The sequence below is a fragment of the Lepidothrix coronata genome, unplaced genomic scaffold (genome assembly GCF_001604755.1).
Source record: "Lepidothrix coronata isolate B3197 unplaced genomic scaffold, Lepidothrix_coronata-1.0 Scaffold4, whole genome shotgun sequence".
NCBI lineage: Eukaryota > Metazoa > Chordata > Aves > Passeriformes > Pipridae > Lepidothrix > Lepidothrix coronata.
In genome coordinates this window covers 11,478,104-11,499,203 of record NW_016690184.1, presented here as the reverse complement: position 1 = coordinate 11,499,203, position 21,100 = coordinate 11,478,104, and the positions used below count along the sequence as shown (strand labels likewise).

The window sequence follows — 21,100 nt, the reverse complement described above, 5'->3', positions numbered from 1 at the left end:
TAATTCCTTCTTTGTCTAACAGCATAGCAGGAGTTTGCAGTGGTGGTTTCCTACAATCAGGTAGACAAATGATGTATCAATTCTTTTTTTTTTTAATTTACGATGTATATATAGCATAGCTTATAAGCACCAACATTTTATTTTATATATATATATATATATATATATATATATATGAAAAATGAAAACCCTAGTAAGTGCAAAAGGTTTAAGTAGCTTTATGTTTAAAGAAACAAAAAAAAATCTGAATTATAGTTTGCATACCTTTTCAATACAAACCAGTCAAGCAGCAAACCTTCAAGTACAGTCTTTTCTTCACTGGCAGTGTTAGACATCTCGTGCATTTAGCATGTGTGCATTTGGCTTTATAATTTTGTCATCTGAAATTCTGCCACAGCGTTATGATTTTTATAGCATTGACACTGCATAAGTGATTACTCAAGATAGACACATTTTGTTGAGGGTCTTTAGAAAGGGGATAGGAATTATGGATGCTTTAGGTCTGTAATTTTGCTATCTACTTTTAAAACCAATATATACCAAAAATCCCACCCTTGGCTTCCCAAATCATTTAATTGTTGTGGAGTTCAGATCAATTTTTTAACTTCCTCAGAATGTTTTCTAGCACTGTTACAGTTACTGATCATCCTGCAGTGTGAGAGAGGTTTGAGTCTTGTAGGTGTGTAAGGAAGAGAGAGTACTGTGAGTAAATAAGAAAGTGTAAAAGGAGATGCCAGTATCTGTTAAAGGGCAGGGAGAAGAGGTCATAGCTGGTCTGGATGTTTGGCGGTAGGGTGGGGGTGGTGATCAAATAAGTTGTAGAATTTATTTTTGCCTGCAGTATGTGGGGCAGGACATAATGGAAGTTTCCTGTTCCTTTAGAATTTAATTTTAGAAAATAAACAACAGTGTGCAAAATGGGTTTTTTTGTGGCCAGGAAGTATGTTTGTGACATTTGCTTTTTAATCTTAAAATCCTGTGAACTACTAAAAGCCTGACACTGGGCATCAAGCTACTGTAGATGAACTTCTGTGCATGTACAAATCTCTTAGTTTTTATAATGAGGAAAAATCCATTTTAAATGGACACAGAAGTAAGAACAAGATCATAACTGTGAGAGGAAAGCATAAAGAAGTAGCAATGATCATTTCAAATAAATATTTCATGTTGTGTTGTATATTTTTCAATTGAAATTTTTCTTGAATCTGGAGCAATAAGTATTTGTTGATTTGTAGTCTGTTTCTGCCTTGTCTAAGCTATTTGCCAGATGTCTGCAGTAGTTACACTAATTAAAATGGCATTGCCTAGTAGAGCTTGCTCTTCCCTCATGCTACTAAATTGAAGATATTTCATTTAAAGGTGTTCATTTTTTACAACACAGTAGTTTTGGCCCCTTTTTCTCTCTCCCCTCCCCCTCAACCCAAGGCATTTTCTTTTCTTTCTTGCACCCCACCCTGATTATTTTAACATTTTGGCAGCCACGTTCTAATATTTCAGCAACAGATGTGCTGGGTTCTTTAAATTCACAAATGTTGCTAATCTGAAATGAGAATTTCAGATATTTTTGCAAGCCTATTTCAGCTGAGCTAATTTTATAACAGTGTTGTTGAATGAAATGTGCACATAATTTTGTGTCAGTTGTGGGTGGATTGCACATATCTTGAATACTGAGATGAGCTGTGGCAGCCAGATGAAGTATCCATGGCACAGAATTCTATTAAATGTATAATCTTGTTTGTTAAACGATTACACAGTGAAAAAGTTCACTGCAAATGAACAAGTTCAGACATTTTGACATAGAATAGTCATTCACATGATCCCTAGTATCAAAGTATTAAAAATAACTTAGCTGTTGTTGCTTAGGTAAGTATATACTTTCCCTGAATTTCAGAAGCAAAAGATCAAGACCACAGAACAGTTGCAATTCAAATTCATTTGTAGGCAGAGCAAAGAATATATTCCTGTTCTAAAATACCGCTTGATTTTCTTACATGCTTGTTTCTTATGCTATAAATGTTAGATGATAAAATGTCATGACAAGTCGGTAGAGTGACACTGAAAATTTTTTATTGCTGTTTTGGGGTAGTGTGTTCCTACATGTAATAGTACCTATATTTAAAAATTTAATGGATTATTAAATGTATTGATCAGTATTAAATAGTCTTACATTTTTGTAGTAACTGTTGCAATTCAAAACATGTGTCAGGATAGGCTGTGGAGTCATATGGAAATGATGCTGAATGAGAAGTCTCTAAAAGGTTAAAAATGCGATGCCTTTTCCAGGGCTTTAAGTGAGCTGGGTTGGTTGCTGAGTGCAGGACTGCTGGGCGAGGGGCTGCCACGGCTGCAGTACATGTTTCAGATGCTCCCCTCCAGTAGCAAAGTTACGTAATGCAGAGCTAAGAGCAAGAATTTTGAGCATTGTCAGCTGTTACTCAGGACGTTTTGGTGTTTCCTTTTGGACAGCTGACCTGCTCTCAAGAGATAATATAAACAATCACTGTAATAAAAATCAAAGTAGCCAGGGAGATTCTGTTGCATAATCTCCTTTTATTTTTAAGAAGACTTTGTTTCCTGGAAATGCCTTTGATTGCGTGTCAGTGTTAAAATTTAAACTGTTTTATGTAGCTGTCACTGGTGGATAATTGTGAACAGGTGGAAGGAGAAGAGGAAAAGATTACAGCACTGTGCTCCGTAGGTTGATGGTGAGATGTGATTTAGCTGAACAGTCCCCTTTTCACACTTCTCAGAGCATGAGAATAGGACATAGTTTCGTTCCTCTGAAGGAGGCAGAAGACCAGAAGAAAGCACTTTCATTTCTTCATCTTCTTGAAGGGAGCAGCACACAGGCAGAAGTCCTTGCTGTGTTCCTTGAGCAAGCCAAAGAGCAACAGGTTAAAGCTGGCAGCCTGTTATCTTCGCGGTTTAGCTTTTAGAAATCCCCATAACGTAACGCACTTGAAATAGATGTCGTCATCAGCTCCTGCCCCAAGTACTAAGCCTGACCAAATACATGTGACAGAAGATGGTGGAGTAGAGTGCAGCAGCTATTCATGTGGTAGGAGTGGTTATTGTATTAGGGTATACTTTTTGTTGACAGGCCAGCATGTTTTGAGTTAAAATTCTGCAGCTGTCTCTCTCCTCTCCCACTTTGTCTCTGTGGATTTGTACAAATTCCAAGCTCCTCTGCAACAGTCGCACCCTTCTTATTTTGTTCTGAATATATTTCACTGGTTTGTTTTTGTTTTGTTTTTTTCCCAGCAGGAAACGGACAGCAGAGGCGCAGATCCATTCAAGATCTTAGTGTTGCTGGAACAGAGTCCAGTCAGGTAATGTGCTTCTCATCACTTCTTTGCGTTTCAGTACAGTCAGCACCAAATCCATACTGGGGAACTGGTCTGGAAATCTTCACCTTCGATGCTTTTGTAGAAATGATGTGGAAGCTTGGCAGACCGTAGGATTGCTTGTATTGAATTTAAATGATTCCATGAGGGTAATCTATGAATGAGCTCTAGATGAGAAGCATTTTCTATGTAGTTTATGCAGTATTTAGCATTTTTACATACACATGGTTTTTGTGTACCACTTAATTTGTCTGAGGGCAGATATTACTCAGGAAAGCCTTTTCTTCTCTCTATATGTAGAAGACAATTATAATTACTACTTACTATCTGAAGCAGTTACACATACATTAGACTAATTTTTTGCATGAAAACAAAAAGCATGTGCATCACTATTATAAATGTTATTTATTGTCAGTCTCTGAATCCTGAATAGTAACTTACAGTAAAATTTCTCCATTTCTTGTGAAAGATTTACAGCAGGATGTTGTCACAAAGTTTTGTTTTAAAAAAAGACTGTTTCAAAAAAATATTTTATAATAACATAGCTCCTTGTCTGGTATTCTAACTGCCATGGTAACAGAAATGGTGGTATGCTACATAACATGCTCTTAGTTTAATTTCAATTTTAAATGAGAGAAGTACAGCTAATTCTTCATTCAGATGTGTTTATTTTGTGTTTTTAATTGCTTCAATAATTCACAGGGCCTATTTGGTCCTTAGTGTGAATGGGCAATTTTGAGATCCCTACTATTAATTGGATGTGGGATACTGAAGCTTAGCATATTCATCAGGTTAATCAGGTTTGCATACTAAACAACCGACTGCAATAATCTAAAATAGGTGGTAATTCTTGGGGTGTGTAGTTATCAGGGAGATGAACATTTGATCCTTAATTCGGTGGAGTATTATAGCCACAGAAACCTCATCAATCCTATAGGTATTAGTAGAACTTACTGTGTGTATCTATCAGAAAATAACAGATGAGTCTTAAATACATTTTACTATCTTCAGAGAAGAGAGGTTTATTAGAAAGGAAAGAAATGAGTCTGCAAAATTGAGGAAAGAAATATATTAGCCTATTCAGTTAATTGTAGAACTAAAATTATGTAAGTCTTGGGGGGGGGAATTAAGTGACAGTACATCAGTTACACCAAATTGTGCTGATGGTATGGATATATTTAATTATAGCTTTTTTTATTTAGAAGTTTTCATTCCGTTCATTTTAATGAATGGTTAGTATTTAAAAATATAGAATTTCAGCATTTACTTCATATCTTAATAACTTATAACAGTCTTTCTTTGAAAGTTGTTCTACTGCTTGCATGGATGTTCAGGCTAAATTGTCCTTGTGACCAGGAGGATACACATTTTTTTTTTTTTATGTTTACTTCACCAATTTTATATGTGGGTCTGTAGAAGTACCAGAATCACATTTTACTTTCTTGCTTCTGATAGTGTACATATTGGAAATATGTGAAGAAGAATTGCCGTTATCTGTTTCTATCTTGCAGTTTTTGGAAACATTATGGTAAATCTGGAAAACATAATATTTTAACAGGCAGGAAAAATGCGCTTTCAAAGATATTTTTGCGCTGTCCATATAAACAAATAGTGAATTTTTATCCCCTTTTTGGTGTGAGAAGGGATTGAAAAATCCACTGAAGCTAATGCTAACTTTTGACGTATGTAGGTTTGTATGTTAAAAAAAAGGAATGGAAAATGAAGGAAGTAATATGCCTAAAGACTTAAGATTATTCTCTATGTATTTCTATAGCTCTGGACCTCAGTGCCTTGAATTTTTATTAACAATCTTGAACTGCTATCAGTATAGCAATCTACTAATCAAAGCTGAAAAAACATCTGAATAGCGTTGCTCTGGTCAGTTCATCCTATCTTCCCACATGCACCCTACCATATATAGGGTATCCTTTCTAATGTGAAAATCCCCTTCCCCCTCCCTCCCTTCATTGCAAACATCCTTCTTCCCCGCGTTGCATTCTCCTTTGCACCCACCCTGTGGCACGGCCTTCTTCACCAAGCAGCCATGGCACTGCGTGCCTCTAGTCCTGCACCCAGGCTGTGTATGTCCCTATCCCACTCAGAACTGAAGGACTGACACGGTGCCTCTTTTCTGGTTTTTAACTGTTTGACTGATACACTAAAGCTGATCAGAAATCTTTTTATTGAACGTATTTTTCCTGAAAATTGGTGCTGTGTTAATAGCAAATGATTCTGTTATAACTACTGGGTTTTAATCAGGAAGGTTTTCTTAAGGTTTTTCTCTTAAGGTGAAGGAAAACACCAGGCTTGATAATAATAAATATACTGAACTTTGGGTGCTTACCTGAACACGTAGACCAAGACTCTTGTCTTCCTTTTTAACTGCTTGTCTGTTTTAATTCAACCACCTTTTGTGTTTTATGATTTTATGGATATTTTATTTCTGTGTACTCTTATAAGAATTTTTTGTGTGGTTTGTATGGCTGCTGATTACTATATATATGTTGTTGAGACACTTAAGACACTTTCTGGTATTGCTGCTACTGGTGTTCTCAATAGCAGATAGTAATAGAGCTTTGCAGATGGTTTTACTAATCAGCATCAACAGTTTAGGTAGGCAAATATGGTAAGTCAAAGGTTTTCTATCATGGGATCAGCTGTTGGAGTGATTTGGTATTGAGAATATATGTTTAAGTCTGAATTTGCACGAGTTTCTCTAGTACTTGGTGACCTTAGACTGGTTGTTATTCCAAGTGACAGGAGCGGCACTGACACAACTGTCTCTGTAAAGTCAAATGCTACCTTTTTGTTTCTTTCCATCCAGATATTGTGATGCTTTATTCATTTTTCCACATAATTTTTTTTTGCACTGATTTGTTTTTTCTGCCTTTCTATTTCCCTGTACATGCATTTTAAACCATTATATTGTGTCATCTGTCCAGCACTACTGCTCTTGCCTAAACACCTTTGTAACACAGAAACACATGTGCAGACTCTGAACTGCACATTAATACTTTTGCAGCCATTCATACTTTTGGGGACTTGAAGGAACACAGCTAACTGGTATTTACACTGCATAGAGTCTTAACAGAACTTGAAGTTTTATACAGATACTGAGAAACACATCTGGCATAATCATGCAAGAACTGATCAGATACCTAGTAAGGTATCCATCTCCTTCCCTGTGTACTATGTATTGATTTGGTTGCTTTGATACATCATCTTTCACAGAATATCTTTCAAAACAACCTACTACCTTTTTTAAACATTGTTTTGTTTTGTTTTGGGGTTGTTGGTTTTTGAGGGAGGGGAGGTGTCGTAGCAGTTGCCTTCATAATTCTTACAGTTTACTTTGAAGTGTAAAAAAATGTATTAAAGAAAACCATGTACTGTGTTGAACAGTTGAGAAGCAAGGTCAGAATGTACATGCCCACATGCATGCAAACTAAGTGGGATAATTTGGGGGATCTGATATTGTACAGATGACTCATTCTTTCTGTGAGATTGTGAAATTTGTCACAGATGCGCATTCGTTTTTTTTCTCTCATGCTGAGATAAAATTCACAGATAAGGCGATGAGGAGACAGAGCTAATAATGATAATTTCTTTAAATTGTGTTGCCCACTTAAATTAAACTGGGACACGGGATGTTATTCCTCAGAGCACGTGAGCTTTTCCAGGCTGCAAGTCTTTGAGAAGTGGAAGCTAAAAGCTAGGAATGCCATGTGAGTTTGAGTGCCTGGAAGAGAAGATTTGAGAATAACCTGCTAACAAGTCTGTTAAGCATACTGAGATACCTGGAGGAAGCAAGGATGAAAGGATACTGGTGAAGGGGTAGCAGAAACTGATTGCTAAAGTACAGGCACTGGTTTTCCAATCAGAGGGGCTGATGACCAGGAGGCTTAAAGCATCTCACTCAACACGCACTGAAACACTGCAGTTTAACAGGTGTTCAGTTTTGGGAACTTCCCTTTGACTTTGTAGTACTTTTTAGATGTGCCTCCTATAGGAATCCTTCATTTTTATCTCTAGTTATTTCATCTAAATAATGTTATCGAGGAAATTTTTTGTTGTTGTTGTTGTTGTTGATGGACCAAAACAAGTTGAGAAGTTACTGTAACTAGAGTAGTTCTCAAGTGCCCTTTGCTATCAACTGTAGATCTCTTTTTGCTTAGAGGATTTGCATGCTGTTAAAAGTGATCTGTCTTCTGATCTTTCACATCAGCAGGGGATGTTTATCATTCATATCTGAGGATGCTGACAGTAAGCTCAGCAACTTAAATCTTGCTTAATATCAACTAAGACACCAACACAAAAGCTTTTTCAAAATGTCTGATGCCATCATCTTGAAATATCCATCAGATTATTTCTAGAGTAGTTTATTGCAGTGTGTCTGGCCATTAACTTAAAACACTAAATTGTGGCAATGGATTTGCCATATGCAGGATGGAAAAACTCCTGTCAGAGATGGATTGGTGAGGAAAACAGCTCAAACATTATGGAGACAGAAGTTTTTACTGTGGTTTAAACATGTTTCAGAATGGCTTTTTGTATTTTCTGCAGTGTCACTGTCTCCTTCTTCCCGACACCCCCTGTGAAGCTGTTGTCTCACACAAGGTGTCCTGGGAAGGTGTCTTGGGGTGTTTCTCATTGGTCCTTTGTTAACCCCTTTCTATTGGCTGTTGACCCTTTTCCTTGTTTTTTTTTTTTTTTTGCCCTTGACTTTTTGTTTGGCCCCTTTTGCCCTTCTTAAAGGCTTTTTAACCCCCACCCCCCCATTAACTTTCTTTTTTTTTCGTTCCTTCCTTTTTTGTTTTTTTTTTGTTCTTTGCGGGGTTGCTGGGCCACGTGCAGGGGCAGGGGGAAGGGCATTCACCTCGCAGGTTATGGGGCCAGCATCCTAAGGCCTGGAGGTCTCCCCAAATCCCACTAATCCACCATACTAAATGCTTAATAAACATTACAAAAGAAACACTATGCAATCAAAATAATGGATCTTTTGGTGTGTAGAATCTTGTTACTCTGGATTGTTACTTAACTGAAATCCTGGCTTTTAAAACCTAAAGTAAGGTAGGATATTTGGAAATCATAAAGGATCATAAAGAAATATGGTTTCCAGGAAATGTATATTTGAATGCTTCTTTTGAAAAATGGAGACATTTAATCATTTCATGATAAATACACCATCTTGAAAATAGTTGTATTTTAGTTGCATCTTTTTACTTCATTTTTTTCTGCAAAACTCATTGGGGCTTATAGTCTTAAGTCCTTTACTATGTTAATTTTATGTCAGTGAGGGGGTATGTGAAATACAAGCATACATATTGTAAATAATTATTCTGAAAAAGAAGCTCAGTAGAATAATGAAGTCTGTATTATGTTTTTGTGCTTCGGTAAACAAAAGGATTGGAGGAGTCAAACGGTATATAAAAGAACATCCTAGAGAATTTTGATTTAATTCTTATTTTGCTTCATGAGGGACAATGTACTCATTCTGATTGTTTTATTTCAATTGATTGATCCTTTTTGATTAAACACTTATTTCGTGTTTTCTGAAGATGAATCACATAAGCTCTGAGTTAACAAAAGAACCATAAGAAAACTGTAAATTAATACACTGCAGTCTAGTGCAGTTACTAAGCTATGTTCCTTTAGCTGAATGTAGTTTCATTCGCTGATTAAGCATTGGAAACAAACTATTTCTTCCTTATGTTATGGAGTTGCTAGATTTCACTGAATGGTGGTGTGAAAATTACTAGACATGTTGTCATGCTTTTCTGTAAAGATCTCGAACACATTGTTCAGCATTGCATTTATTATGCTGAGTAGCAAAATTGTATCAATTTATTTTACACAGTACAGATGGAGTACAAATGGGGATGAAATTATCCCTGCACTGCATGTAAAGTTGATCAAACTGTCAGGACAGCTTTCAGGGTAAAAGCCTGGGGAGGAGGGTATTTTGGAGGTTTATGGGTTCAGATTTCTTTCATTTTTTTTTGTTTTTAATGAACTTTTCAAAAATCTTCTGTTAACTTGTCATTTTGTTTTCTTTGTCATTTCAGGAGAGTAGAAACAGCAGTAGATCATCTAGTCCTAGTGTGAGAATGATCACTACCTCGGGACCAACCTCTGAAAAGCCAACTCGTAATCCATGGACACCTGATGATGCAGGTAATCCTTTGTTCCTTACTTAAATTTTTGCCTGTAAAAAATATAAAATATTTATTTGGTTGTGGTTACTTAGACAATAAGGGTAAGCAATGAAAGTCAAGGTCCATTTTAGTTCTGCTTAAATTAAATCATTACATTATGACTTGTTTTTCATGTAGGCTTTGAGAACACTTTTTTATAGATTATATTGAGTTACATAAACTTGTTAGTATTTTGCTTGTAAGAAAGCACTGTACATATGCAGTGGTACTAATACTTAATGAAGATCTTGTTAGCACCAGTTTTTTACTATAGTGTGGTTTTGGAAAATTAGAGGAATAGACATCTTGTTACATTTTAGTCTTGTGCATTCATATTATGAATGTACATTTAAAACTTTTGTTGCTCTGACATCTGGAGTGAAATGCCGTGTAGGTGAGTATCAGGAATAGGTTAATTCTGTTTATCATCTCTGTTGTAATTTGCTTATGCAGAATGTACATGTGTACATAAAATTACTGTTTTTAGATGAACTAACACGTGTCTGCAGAAATGTTGTAAATACTCTACTGTAGCATCACTGTTCTTTTGTTATGAAATAGGATTAAGAATGAACATAATTGAATAGTTGAATTCGATTTTAAAAGTCATAATGCATTCCATAATGAAAAGAACCAATACTGGACTGCATGAAAACAATGGATCCCACAAATTTCTCTTTAGAATATAAATGAAAATTACAATTTTGTTACCAAACTGTACATATTGAATCTTAAACTTAGACTCAAGCTGGTACTTCACAATATGTCAGATTCTGAAATCTTTTTCTTGTGATCCATTTCATCTGGCTGATCAGTCACTTTTATTCTTTTCCTCTAACCAAGTACAAAATGGAAACTCACATGTGGACTACCTCTTGCATAGGCATATGTATATATACATACATTTGTATGTATATATGCACACTTGTATTTCACCAAATATAAGGTGATTTTGTAAGACTTGTACTTTGGGGTTTTTCCCCCTGCTTTAGTGGGAGGAGGAGATCATACCGTTGCATTTAGCTTCTGTGTTTTCTTCCTTCTGTCCATTGTTACTTTGCCTGATCACATTCTGTGCCCTATCACTCATAATTTCCCAAAGCCCTTGCCCATTGCTACAGCCCACCCTGTGCCTTCTTGTGCAGCATGGATCCTGAGTTTCTTTGGGCAGTGAGCACTTATGGGAATTGCTGCCTCACATGAAAGCAAGGTCTTACCCAGTGAGTAGTTCATTGGGAACTGAAAGCTGCTAATCCTATGCCAGTGCAAGGACAGTTTGTGCCAAATCTTTGTTCTTAAATGCATGCACTAGAGCTAAAAGTCAGGTCTGTTTTCTGGCCCACAGAAATCCCTCACCTTACACTCAGGTAAATACGGAATGTGCCATATGTATATTTTCTTGTTAGGTTTATGCAGTCCATGAACAAAGAATTGTTTGAGCTTCTAAAGAGAGAAATAATTTTGGTTTTCTTTAAAACAGGGTACATTTTTAATTTAATGAGGCAAAATGATAAAACAAGGATATAGCTGAATCTGGTCAGTCACAGGAAAAGTTGCAGTTCTGTGACACTGTTGAAATGCTCAAAAATGTCATCTGAAGTATTTTGCATGTATTGATGTATTTGAAGCATTGCAGTGGTTTTAGCAGTATCCATTTACGGCAACAGTCTAATGTAGGGAAGGATTTTTTATATTGATCAGATTTAAGATACTGTAGTGATTAAGTCTCTGGTTTTAGGTTGTTTTCTTTTCCTTTTTTTGTTTTTACCACCTTCCAGTTTCCTTACAAGCATACACTTAACCACTTTTTCTCCATTCCCACCCTCTTATTTCTGTTTCCTTTTGAAGCTGCTCTTGGAGATAGCATAGTCTTTGAGGGCAACACCTTAGTTTCTCTACCACGACTACTCTGTGGCAGGTGCTTTTGGGGTATGGGTAAGCAGCCCCTTTTTTTTCCCACCTACCCTCCTCCATATAATCCTCTAGTAGCAATAATGCGGCTGTAAAATCAGTAGTTTCTCCATGTGTCTTCACTCTATGTCTCTTAAAGCTTAACAGTAACCTTGTGATCCCCAGATTGTGGGCTACTAAAAGATAGGATCTGTAAGAATTCAGAAACATGTGAAATCTGGAATGAAAGTACTAGAGAAATCTGGAGTAACTGCAGCGTAAGAAGAGAGCAGCCTGGCCCAGGAGACAGGTTGGGTTCCATGCTACCCACAAAGTACCTCTGCAGAACAGAGAAGATGCCCTAGAGCGTGTTGTGAGGAAGAAACTTAGAGACCTCACTGGGAGCAGGTTTCAAAATTGAGCAGGAGGTTGTGCTTATTTTATTTTGGCAGAGCTGATTTGCACAGCTTCTAATTTTAAAGTGATTAGATGCATGGGCTGGCTGGCTGGCTGATCCTTCATAAACAAGAATGAAATGGCAATTTTTTTATAAACAGAAATGATTGCAAACTGTACAAAAATAGTATTTTTAAAATCTGTATGCTGTTACATGGCTTCTAGAAATGTAGGTTGATAACCATAATCTTTATTTCTTCTTGGTATGGTAGACCATACTTTTGAATTTTTAACTGTCAGAAGAACAAAATTACTCATCTGCCTTGGGATTGAATTGCTGCTATTTCCATCTGCCTGTCCACATTCAGATTGTGTTTTGTGAAATTACTTAGAATTCTTGTTTTTGTTCTATAAGAATAGAATTAACTCTTGAAAATACATTAAAATTTTCTTGGTATTGTTACAGAGACCAATGGGTCAGATAACTCCATCCCAATGGCATATCTTACATTAGATCATCAGTTACAGGTAAAAAATAGACACTTTATTAGATTCTTAAGCTTGCATTTCATTCTAACGTGTGACTTTTGGGCTGCAAAATATAGTGCCACATATTTACCTGGGTTTATATTCTGTCTAATTTTTGACCAAGGCTAAAAAAAATATATTATGTAATCTGAGATTGGTTGACTCAGATTTGATCAAGCTATTAAAAACAAGCCCTGGGAAACATGATTCCTAAAACCAAATGTAAGCTGAGTTTGACTGTCAAAATAAGACATTATTTGCTTGAGTGTTACTGAATTAAATTGCTGTATACACTTTATTTGTTGTATATGGGATCAGACACTACTTTGATTTTTGTAACAGGTGTCAGATTAAAAACCGCAGATTTGAGGTTTGAGTCATCTTTGACATTGGTGCTGTAACGTTTTCCAGGGCATGGTTTAACACTTATTTTTAAAAGCTTACCAGTTTTTAAAAGATGTTATAAATACACTGCAGAGACATTCTAACACACTATTTACTAAGATATCAGTTCATTAGTCTTTAACATGTCTGATTTATTTTCAGCCTCTAGCACCGTGCCCAAACTCCAAAGAATCTATGGCTGTGTTTGAACAGCACTGCAAAATGGCACAAGAATATATGAAAGTTCAGACAGAAATTGCATTGCTGTTGCAGAGGAAGTAAGTAAAATGTGGTTTACTTTTTCTGTTCTTCTGTGTGGGTTTTTTTTTACACAAAGTCTGTTCTCTGTGACTGTTATATCTGGCTTTATGAAGTAACATTTCATAGAGCATAATTATTTTCCAGCCTTAATCTCAGAAATACTGAGCTGCTCAGTACAGGTGAGATAGAGCAGATAATTGAAAGTTTTGATCAATGTCAAGACACTTCTTCCGGACAAGTCCTAGATAAGTGTGTGGCACATCTGTATTTGTAACAAAACAGTAATGTTTGTTTGTATCATATCAAAGGAAAGATCTGGACTGCTAAAGAACCCTGGAATTTTATTTACAACGCTGTCCATTAACATGTTTTCAGTTGTAATTTGTAGATAATCAGTTAATGGATTGTAGAATTTTTAGTAATATGTCAGTGTTACTCATTTTGCAGTTAGTTTTTATCTTTATCTGACTGTTGTCAAGCATTGCATTTACAATAGTATCAACACACATCTTATGTTTTTCTGCCAGGGGTTTAGGACCTAATACTTTGACCTTTTTATGTACCTTCTCCTTGTGCACCAGAAATAAACTCTTTCCTCTTACATTATGTACATGTATAAGTGAAGCAACTGCATGTATTTTTGTATTAGGGTGAAAATTACTGCAGATTCAGAACTTGAGTTCACAATAAGTTCTGTTGTGCTCTACTTACCCTTTCTGTTTCATGACGCTGGAGAGCAGTTCTGAGAGGTCATCTATACTCCCACGCTAGACCAAGTTATCAGCTTGTTACCCATCAGTGTCTGAGCCACCGCAGGCAAGCAGTTGTTAACAAGGGGCTTGCCTTGGAGTTTATGGATTAGTTAATGAGAAAAATGTGTTCTGTAAACCGTTTGTACATTAGAAATAGCATACGGAATGGGGGGAAAATGTTATTGTAAGTTGGAACTCCTATCATGTATTCACCTTTGGCTTAGTATCCTGAGAACAATTTGATTTTTTCACATGCAACTAGAATTTTTAGACTCGATGAGGAGATACTGAAGCTAGAGTGAATATCTTAATTTTGATTTTGTGTTATTTCTAAGGGTCAATAACTTATATAAAAATGTGTTTCTGTTTCAAAACTCTTAATTCTCTGCTTTTAGATTCCTACTAGGGTTTTTTGTAGTAATTTTGTATTGACATTTCTTCCAAACTGTTTTTTCTTAGTCAGAATGTAGTTGTCCGTGGGTGTTAAAACAAAAAATAGTGTTGTGATGGATGAATTTAATGCTTGTTAAGGTAGTTATTAGTTCAGCCCTCAAAGAATTATTAAGTTTTCTTCAACTGTAATTACAAACCATATGGCAACAATTAATTAACATGAACTTTCTCCTTTACTATTTTGTTTGAAAAATATTGCTGGCAGCTTGCCTTCTTGTTGCCTTGTAAACAAGTAGTAAAACAAACTGCTACATCAGTTTTGCAGGATAAATTATAGCAAGTTTATCAGCGTGTTTGCTCTTCTAAAATTGCTGCTAAAAAACAGTGTACATTTATGGTGTAAATTATGTGAAATGCCAGTTACAAAAATATTTTCCTTGATTCTGCTTTTCCACTGCTTTCGTAAGTTCAAGTACAAATAGAAAATAGCACTTCACTAAAAAGTTATGAAAAATTACTGCAATTTTATATTTTAAGTTGTCTTTAGATATTTAAAATGTGCCTATATGCAAAATTAGAGTTGAATATATATATATATGAAATTTTATGTAGCTCCTTGGACGTTTTGCTGTGACCTTTAGAACTATGTCTGAAAGACATTATCTAAAGGACAATTTTAGAGATTGGAGCTATGTCTTGCAGCTAGTTTAAAGTTCAAATGTGGACTTGATTTGGAAGAGAATTTTTCCCCAGACTACATTAAAGAATAAGACTTTTTTTGCGCAAAATACCACCAGCTATGAATTCAGATTGATGATCAGTTACTGATTTGAAATATTTGAAATCGTCTACACACAAATAGAAATAGATTATAAATGACAATTACTTCTTTTTATTATTATTTTAGACAAGAACTAATAGCAGAACTGGACCAGGATGAAAAAGACCAGCAAAACACATCCCGTCTGGTACAAGAACATAAAAAGCTGTTAGATGAAAACAAAAGTCTCTCAACATACTATCAGCAATGCAAAAAACAATTAGAGGTAATCAGAAATCAGCAACAGAAACGACCAGGCACATCATGATTTCCTGGGACCTTTCAAATGAAAAATATGCACAGAAAAGACTGATTATTTTTTTTTAATTGTTATTATTATCCCTTATTATGACAGCTCATGAGTGTTAGCTTCTTGGTGTGATCTGTACTTGTCTGCTGCACTTAACATCATTTAATTTTCTTTTTCCTATGGTGGACATCCAGTTCAACAGGTTAATCGAATAAGGTGAGAAAACGATGACTTGAATTAACCAACAGCCCTCAATTTAAAGCAAGAAGAGTGGCTGCTTGCATGCTCCTTGTGTGAAGGCTAGCCTAACAAGTGTTAAGGAGGCTGCTAAATTTTAAGATCTTATTTTTAGTTTTTGGTGTTACCTCGATAAGAGCAAAAAAAACCCAAAACTTTCCTGTTTAAGAATGGTTTTGTTCCAGTGTCTCATCTCATACTATTATTATGATGATTGTTTTCAAGACTTAAACAGGCTCCAGGCTGCAGAGGTGATCTTGGCTGACCACAGTAATTCATGATGCATTAGTGATGCCTTTTACCTGTAGACATAGTGTATTTTTTCCACATGCAAAATGGTAGGCAAACTGATGCCAGCATCCTTGGTTCAGTGCTTGATAGCCCTGCATTTTGACTAATATGTTTCTTGTAATCTTGCTTTCATAAAATATTTGAAGTAAAAGACTGTATTTTGTTTACTTTCTTGGGGTGAATGACATGCAGTTTCGCTTAATTACCGGGCAAAAGTTATGAAGGTGATTCATTGGGCAGAGTTGGTCCCTTGTGTAAAGAGGAAGAATCAAAAATGTGTGAAAGCATGTTTTAAACCCTTAAAGCTTTTGTCCCTGTAGCATCTTTGGATGGAAATTCAGAAAGAGAATTATTACAAAACTTGAAATACTTGCTCCTTTTATGTTTTTGCTCCCTTATTGATTTTTTTGTTTGTTTTTCTTACAACTTATTCGCTGAAAAGCATTTACCATAAATGTAAATAAGTTTGTTTTAGATAGGGACAGAAAGGTTTGGGGAAATGAATTTATTTTAAATAGCAAATTATGAAATGGAGTTGAGTGTGCAAATAGCGGAAGCTATTAAGAACATGAGGGAAATGGCTTAGATCTCCATCAGGAATCTCAGTTATTCTACTCATTTGAACATAGTTCAGAGGAAGTCCATTACAGAATGCCTGCTGCCTTTGTGACTGAAGAGTTGCATTTAACGAACTCAAGCAGAATATGTAATGCTCAGTGTTGTTATTCACCATTATTACATGGGAGAAAATAACTGCTTGTTTTACATTGCAGATTAATTACTTGGATTATGAATTAACTGGTACAAAAATGAGGCACTTCTAAATATAATGATAAGTTACTCCTTGCATAAGTTCTTGAGGTACCCAGTTGTGGGCAGGGCTTTAATAACACTCCTTTGCAAAAGAAAAGTAGAAAATTGAAGTTTAGCTGTGGAGCCCTCCAAATAAAAGAAAGGTAATCTGAAATTTTACTTGCACTTATTTCAAATAAATGGTTATTTATAAGAGCCCATGAGCAGAACTTGAAAAAACCTTAAGGGTAAAAACTTCACAGTATTTTCTCTTTTCTTTCCTGCCTACTTCATAAAAACCATTAGTACTGTTGTGCTTATCTGTGAACAGCAAAGATGATGAACAATGTACTAAACAGTGTCATCCTGTCTTGAAAATAAATCTGTTGTTGGCAAACCTTTGGGAGTTAGAAACCCTTCCCTCATTTTATTTAAATAAAGGAAGGGTTATCATTTCCAAAACCTTAGCAGATAATTTGATTAGTTAGTTGAAACTGATATTGGGATCAACTTAAGGGCACACATATTTTTAGCAAAATGTAATTGGGAGAGAAAATAACTGTAGTATTAGGAATAGCACAAGTTATCCAGAGCATTGCTGTTCGCATACATCTGTCCATCTACCAAAATGGAGACACTCAGTGATCAGTAGCTTACTTAACATATGCTGAAGCATTAAGTAGAACAGCATAAATACTGATGCTCAGCTTCAGATGCGTGGTTGATAATTACCTACACAAAATCATTTACTAGGACAGTTATTACATTTCAGTGTCATAAAACCGATACGCTTAGGGTAAATCAGTTTTGTATGTGAAAAGTCACTTTATGGCAAGGTTTCAGTAATGGTACATAATACAAAAGTCTGTTCTAGCAGTTACTTATGACTTTTCAGGGTTTACATTATAAAGGGTCTCAGATTATAAAATAAGTGCTGTGCTACCGTGCACTGTTGGCTCCATTCAATAGTTAGGTTATATTGCTCTTGTAAGTTTTAGAGGGAATTTGGAGTTTGACCTTTTGCCTTCAAATTATCCCTTTCTTAATTCCACCAAAAAAGAAAAAAATATTTGCCCAAATTTCTCACCGAAGATTTCCATGTGGCAAAATTTGTGTATCATAACAAAAAAACTTATAAGGGTAGAACATAGTGGTTTGGGCTAAGAGTTTAACAGCTTAATTTTCAGTGACCTTTATTGTTTTCATAAGGCTCTTGTTTTAAAGTTGTTTACAAATGTACTTGTATTTTTCCCTTTAAAGTATCTGGACTTTTTTCATGTACTCTTCTGTCCAGTTAAAGCTGTTCCTCTAATAATAGAGGTGAAACATCTAGTTTTGGCTGGGCATTGCCTTCTCAGAAAAGGTAATAGGCTCTGCTTTTTGTTGCAGTATGTGTTCTGTAAGATATTTTGTAATGGAAAGTATGCTTCTGTACACTATGCAGTTCTTCCAAAATGCTTTTTTAGGCTTTTTGGTTTGTTATTTTTTCTGATGAGGAGTTGAAGATTGTAATTCAAAACTTGTACATAAAATGGTGAATGATTTCATATGATTCAGGAATGAGCAGTGTGGCTTTCTGCTACAGGGTTTTATTCCTTTATCAGGAATTAATTAGTAAAAGCTGAGAGCCTTCCACAAATACGTAGTGATGCCCCAACACTTGCTGGGGCATCCGTACTCTCTGATGGAATCCCACACTGGGTGGAAGATGATCATTGTGCAGTTGTTCCCACTACTGAAAAAAATTCTTCTGCTATGAGCTCGTCCCTTCCTGTGTGGAGAAGCAGGGTGTAGGATGAATAGTCCTACTCGTAAGTGAGTATCAAGATATTTTAAGAATGCCACATCTTCCTTATGGATGTTCTGCAAAGAGATACGGTCTCATCTTCCGTTCTTCTGTTCAGACAAATTTGATTCCCTGGAACTTCTTTATTTTGTTCATAATGGATTTTATGTGCCTCTCTCTGTGCCAGAGAGAGAAACAATCCCCTTAGCTGTTTCACTGCCTTTGAAGAACACAGAATTGTTCTTCAGATCTGTTCTGAGGTGTTTTGAACAACTCAACTGTTTAGGTGCGCTGCTTGTAACCTGCAGGGAAGGTTTGAAAGGGTAAGGGAAAAAAAAAAAAGGTGTGGCATACTCAAGCCCTCAGAATACAGATATCCCTGGTGAACTGGTTGAAGAGGAGGATCTTATGAAAGTAAAACCTGTGTACATGTATATGCACACGTCAACACAGTTATGTACTTGCACGGTCATACCTACCTGAAAGGAGGTTGTATCCAGGTGAAGGTTGTCTTCTTCTCCCAGGCAGGATGAAAGGACATAGTCATAAGCTACCCCGGGAGAGGTTTAGGTTGGACATGAGGAGGGATTTCTTCACAGAAGGGGTGATTAGCGATTGTAATGGGCTGCCCAGGGATGTGGTGGAATCACCATCCCTGGATGTGTTTGACGAAAGAGTGGCTGTGGCACTTGGTGCCTTGGTCTAGTTGATGTGGTAGTGCTTGGTCATAGGTTGGACTCGATCTCAGAGGTCTTTTCCAAACTAATTGATTCTGTGATTCTATGTAGGTGTAGAGAGATACACATATTGAATCAGAATTGATAGTTTTCTTTTTCTTTCCGAAATCAGACCTTTCTGTAGTTAACTTTCGTTTACTTTAATAATGTCACTAAGTGGGTTATGCTCTACACCTGTGAAGATCAAGTTCTTCTCTAGAGGCAGATAAATACAGTTGTGTGTATCTGAGAGTGCATCAGTTATTTTCTATGCCCCTATAGCGGTTTTCTGCTTCTTGCAGGGACAGTTCAGATCTTCCACTGAACTTGGAGAGATTTGCTACAAATGTTTTCACTTTGAACCTACATCATGACTCTGGTCAGAGAGAGGTACTTAATGAAAGAGCAAAACTGAATTTAGACCAAATAGTTTAAATTTTTAATTATTTATAAAATACTGTCTTAAAATACTACCACTACTAATCCTAGGGCTTTAACTTAAACAAGCGTTCATGAAAAAATGGGTTTTATTCATAATTGGGTGCTTTACACTAAGTAGCTAAAAATCTGAGATACCCCAAGGGATACGACGGGCTTGTGTTTGCATAATTACACATGATTTGTTGATACCTGCCTTCTAACTTGGATAAAGGCAGCCCACCTACTCCTACACATGGAAACTGTTGCCTTTTAAGGGTGGGTGAAGAGGAGCAGATCATAGAATCACTGAGGTTGGAAAAGATCTCCACAATCATGAGTCCAACCTTTGAATGAACATCACCCTGTCAACTAAACCATAGCACCAAGTGCCACGTCCAGTCATTTCTTGAATGCCTCCAGGCATAGGGATTCCACCACTGCCCTGGGCAGCCCGTTCCAATGCTTAACCACCCTCTGAGTGAAGAAATTCCGCCTGAGATCATTGCATTATAAGAAGTTTAAAGCATATTCAGCTTTGTGTGAAGCAAGGGGTAGCAGGTGGAAGCACCCCCACCTCCTCTGTGTGAGACCACAGCTCCTGGCCAAGGCTGGGGGAGAGGCAGGGGATAATGCAGCCCCGGCTGTGTCTCCCCAGCAGTGTGCAGACTGCATGTGCGAGTTTTGGCTTCTCTCGGACCTGTTTCTGTCCTTAAGCAGTGAGTGGTCCCTGTATCAACATGAATCAGAGGGTTATGATTAGTGACACCTGGTCTAGTTGGAGGCTGTCATTAGCCCTGTCTCCCAAGGGTTGATACTGTGTCCAGTTTTAACTTACACATCAGTGACTTGGATGAGCATTCACATGCCAACTGGTGGAAATGTAAGGGTCTTCCCTTTTCCTGACCATGCTTTTCCATCACACTAGTATTGAACAGGAGAGGCTATGAGACAACTGCATATAGGCTGCTCTCCTCTAATATTTAGGCAAAGGACTAAGGAGTGACTTGCATTCCTATAACCTGTGGGCTCAACATATGGGATGGGACAAAATCTTAGTTTATAGCAGAAAATTAGAAAAAAAAAATCCTAGTTATAGGCAGATTGAAGATCATATGATCTTATATGATCTCTGCCTGGAGGGTGGTGAGACACTGGAGCAGATTGCCCAGAAGAGTTGTGCATGCCCCATCTCTAGGAGTGTTCAAGACCAAGTTGGATGGAGCTCTGAGTAACCTGCTCTTAGAACTAGATGATCTTTAAGGTCCCTTCCGACCTGAACCATTCTCTGTTGAGGTGGATATGCCTGAGAACTCTATTTAGGTCTGTTTCTCTCCTTTGTCATGAAGAGTAGCAATGTGGACTTCACATGTTGGGGCATCTTTGACTGATCTGCAAAGCCACCATCACTGTCCTCATAGCTCCTGCAGTGTGAAAAGGGGGGTGGCCAAAAATGTGCTTAAGAAAAGGAGAGCCTTTTATGCGGCTTTGCTGGTGTCTGTACAGTAGGTGTTTAAGACTTCTGAGACTCCTTTCCAAAAGCAGGCAAAGTTACGATGATTAGGCTGTAAGGGGGAATAAATCATCCTATCATCCGGGAATATCCATATTAGTGGAACCAGTGCTGTGGAAGTATTCCTGTGAGCATC

The 21,100-nt window shown here is 36.7% G+C and overlaps 1 protein-coding gene across 4 annotated transcripts in view; it reads left to right on the top strand.

Annotated features, from left to right (window-relative positions):
* The window catches only part of MAP3K7 (mitogen-activated protein kinase kinase kinase 7), a 46,001-nt gene extending 29,059 nt beyond the window's left edge, over positions 1-16,942 (top strand). For 2 of the 4 annotated variants that reach the window (XM_017824874.1, XM_017824892.1), the window contains 5 exons: positions 3,262-3,329; positions 9,410-9,518; positions 12,291-12,352; positions 12,899-13,014; positions 15,050-16,942. In XM_017824874.1, the coding sequence (XP_017680363.1) occupies positions 3,262-3,329; positions 9,410-9,518; positions 12,291-12,352; positions 12,899-13,014; positions 15,050-15,230 (536 nt within the window). In that variant the 3' untranslated portion in view covers positions 15,231-16,942. The remainder of the gene's footprint in view (positions 1-3,261; positions 3,330-9,409; positions 9,519-12,290; positions 12,353-12,898; positions 13,015-15,049) is intronic. The other 2 variants (XM_017824900.1, XM_017824882.1) reach the window with 1 other exon arrangement.
* The last annotated feature ends 4,158 nt before the right edge of the window (positions 16,943-21,100 follow it).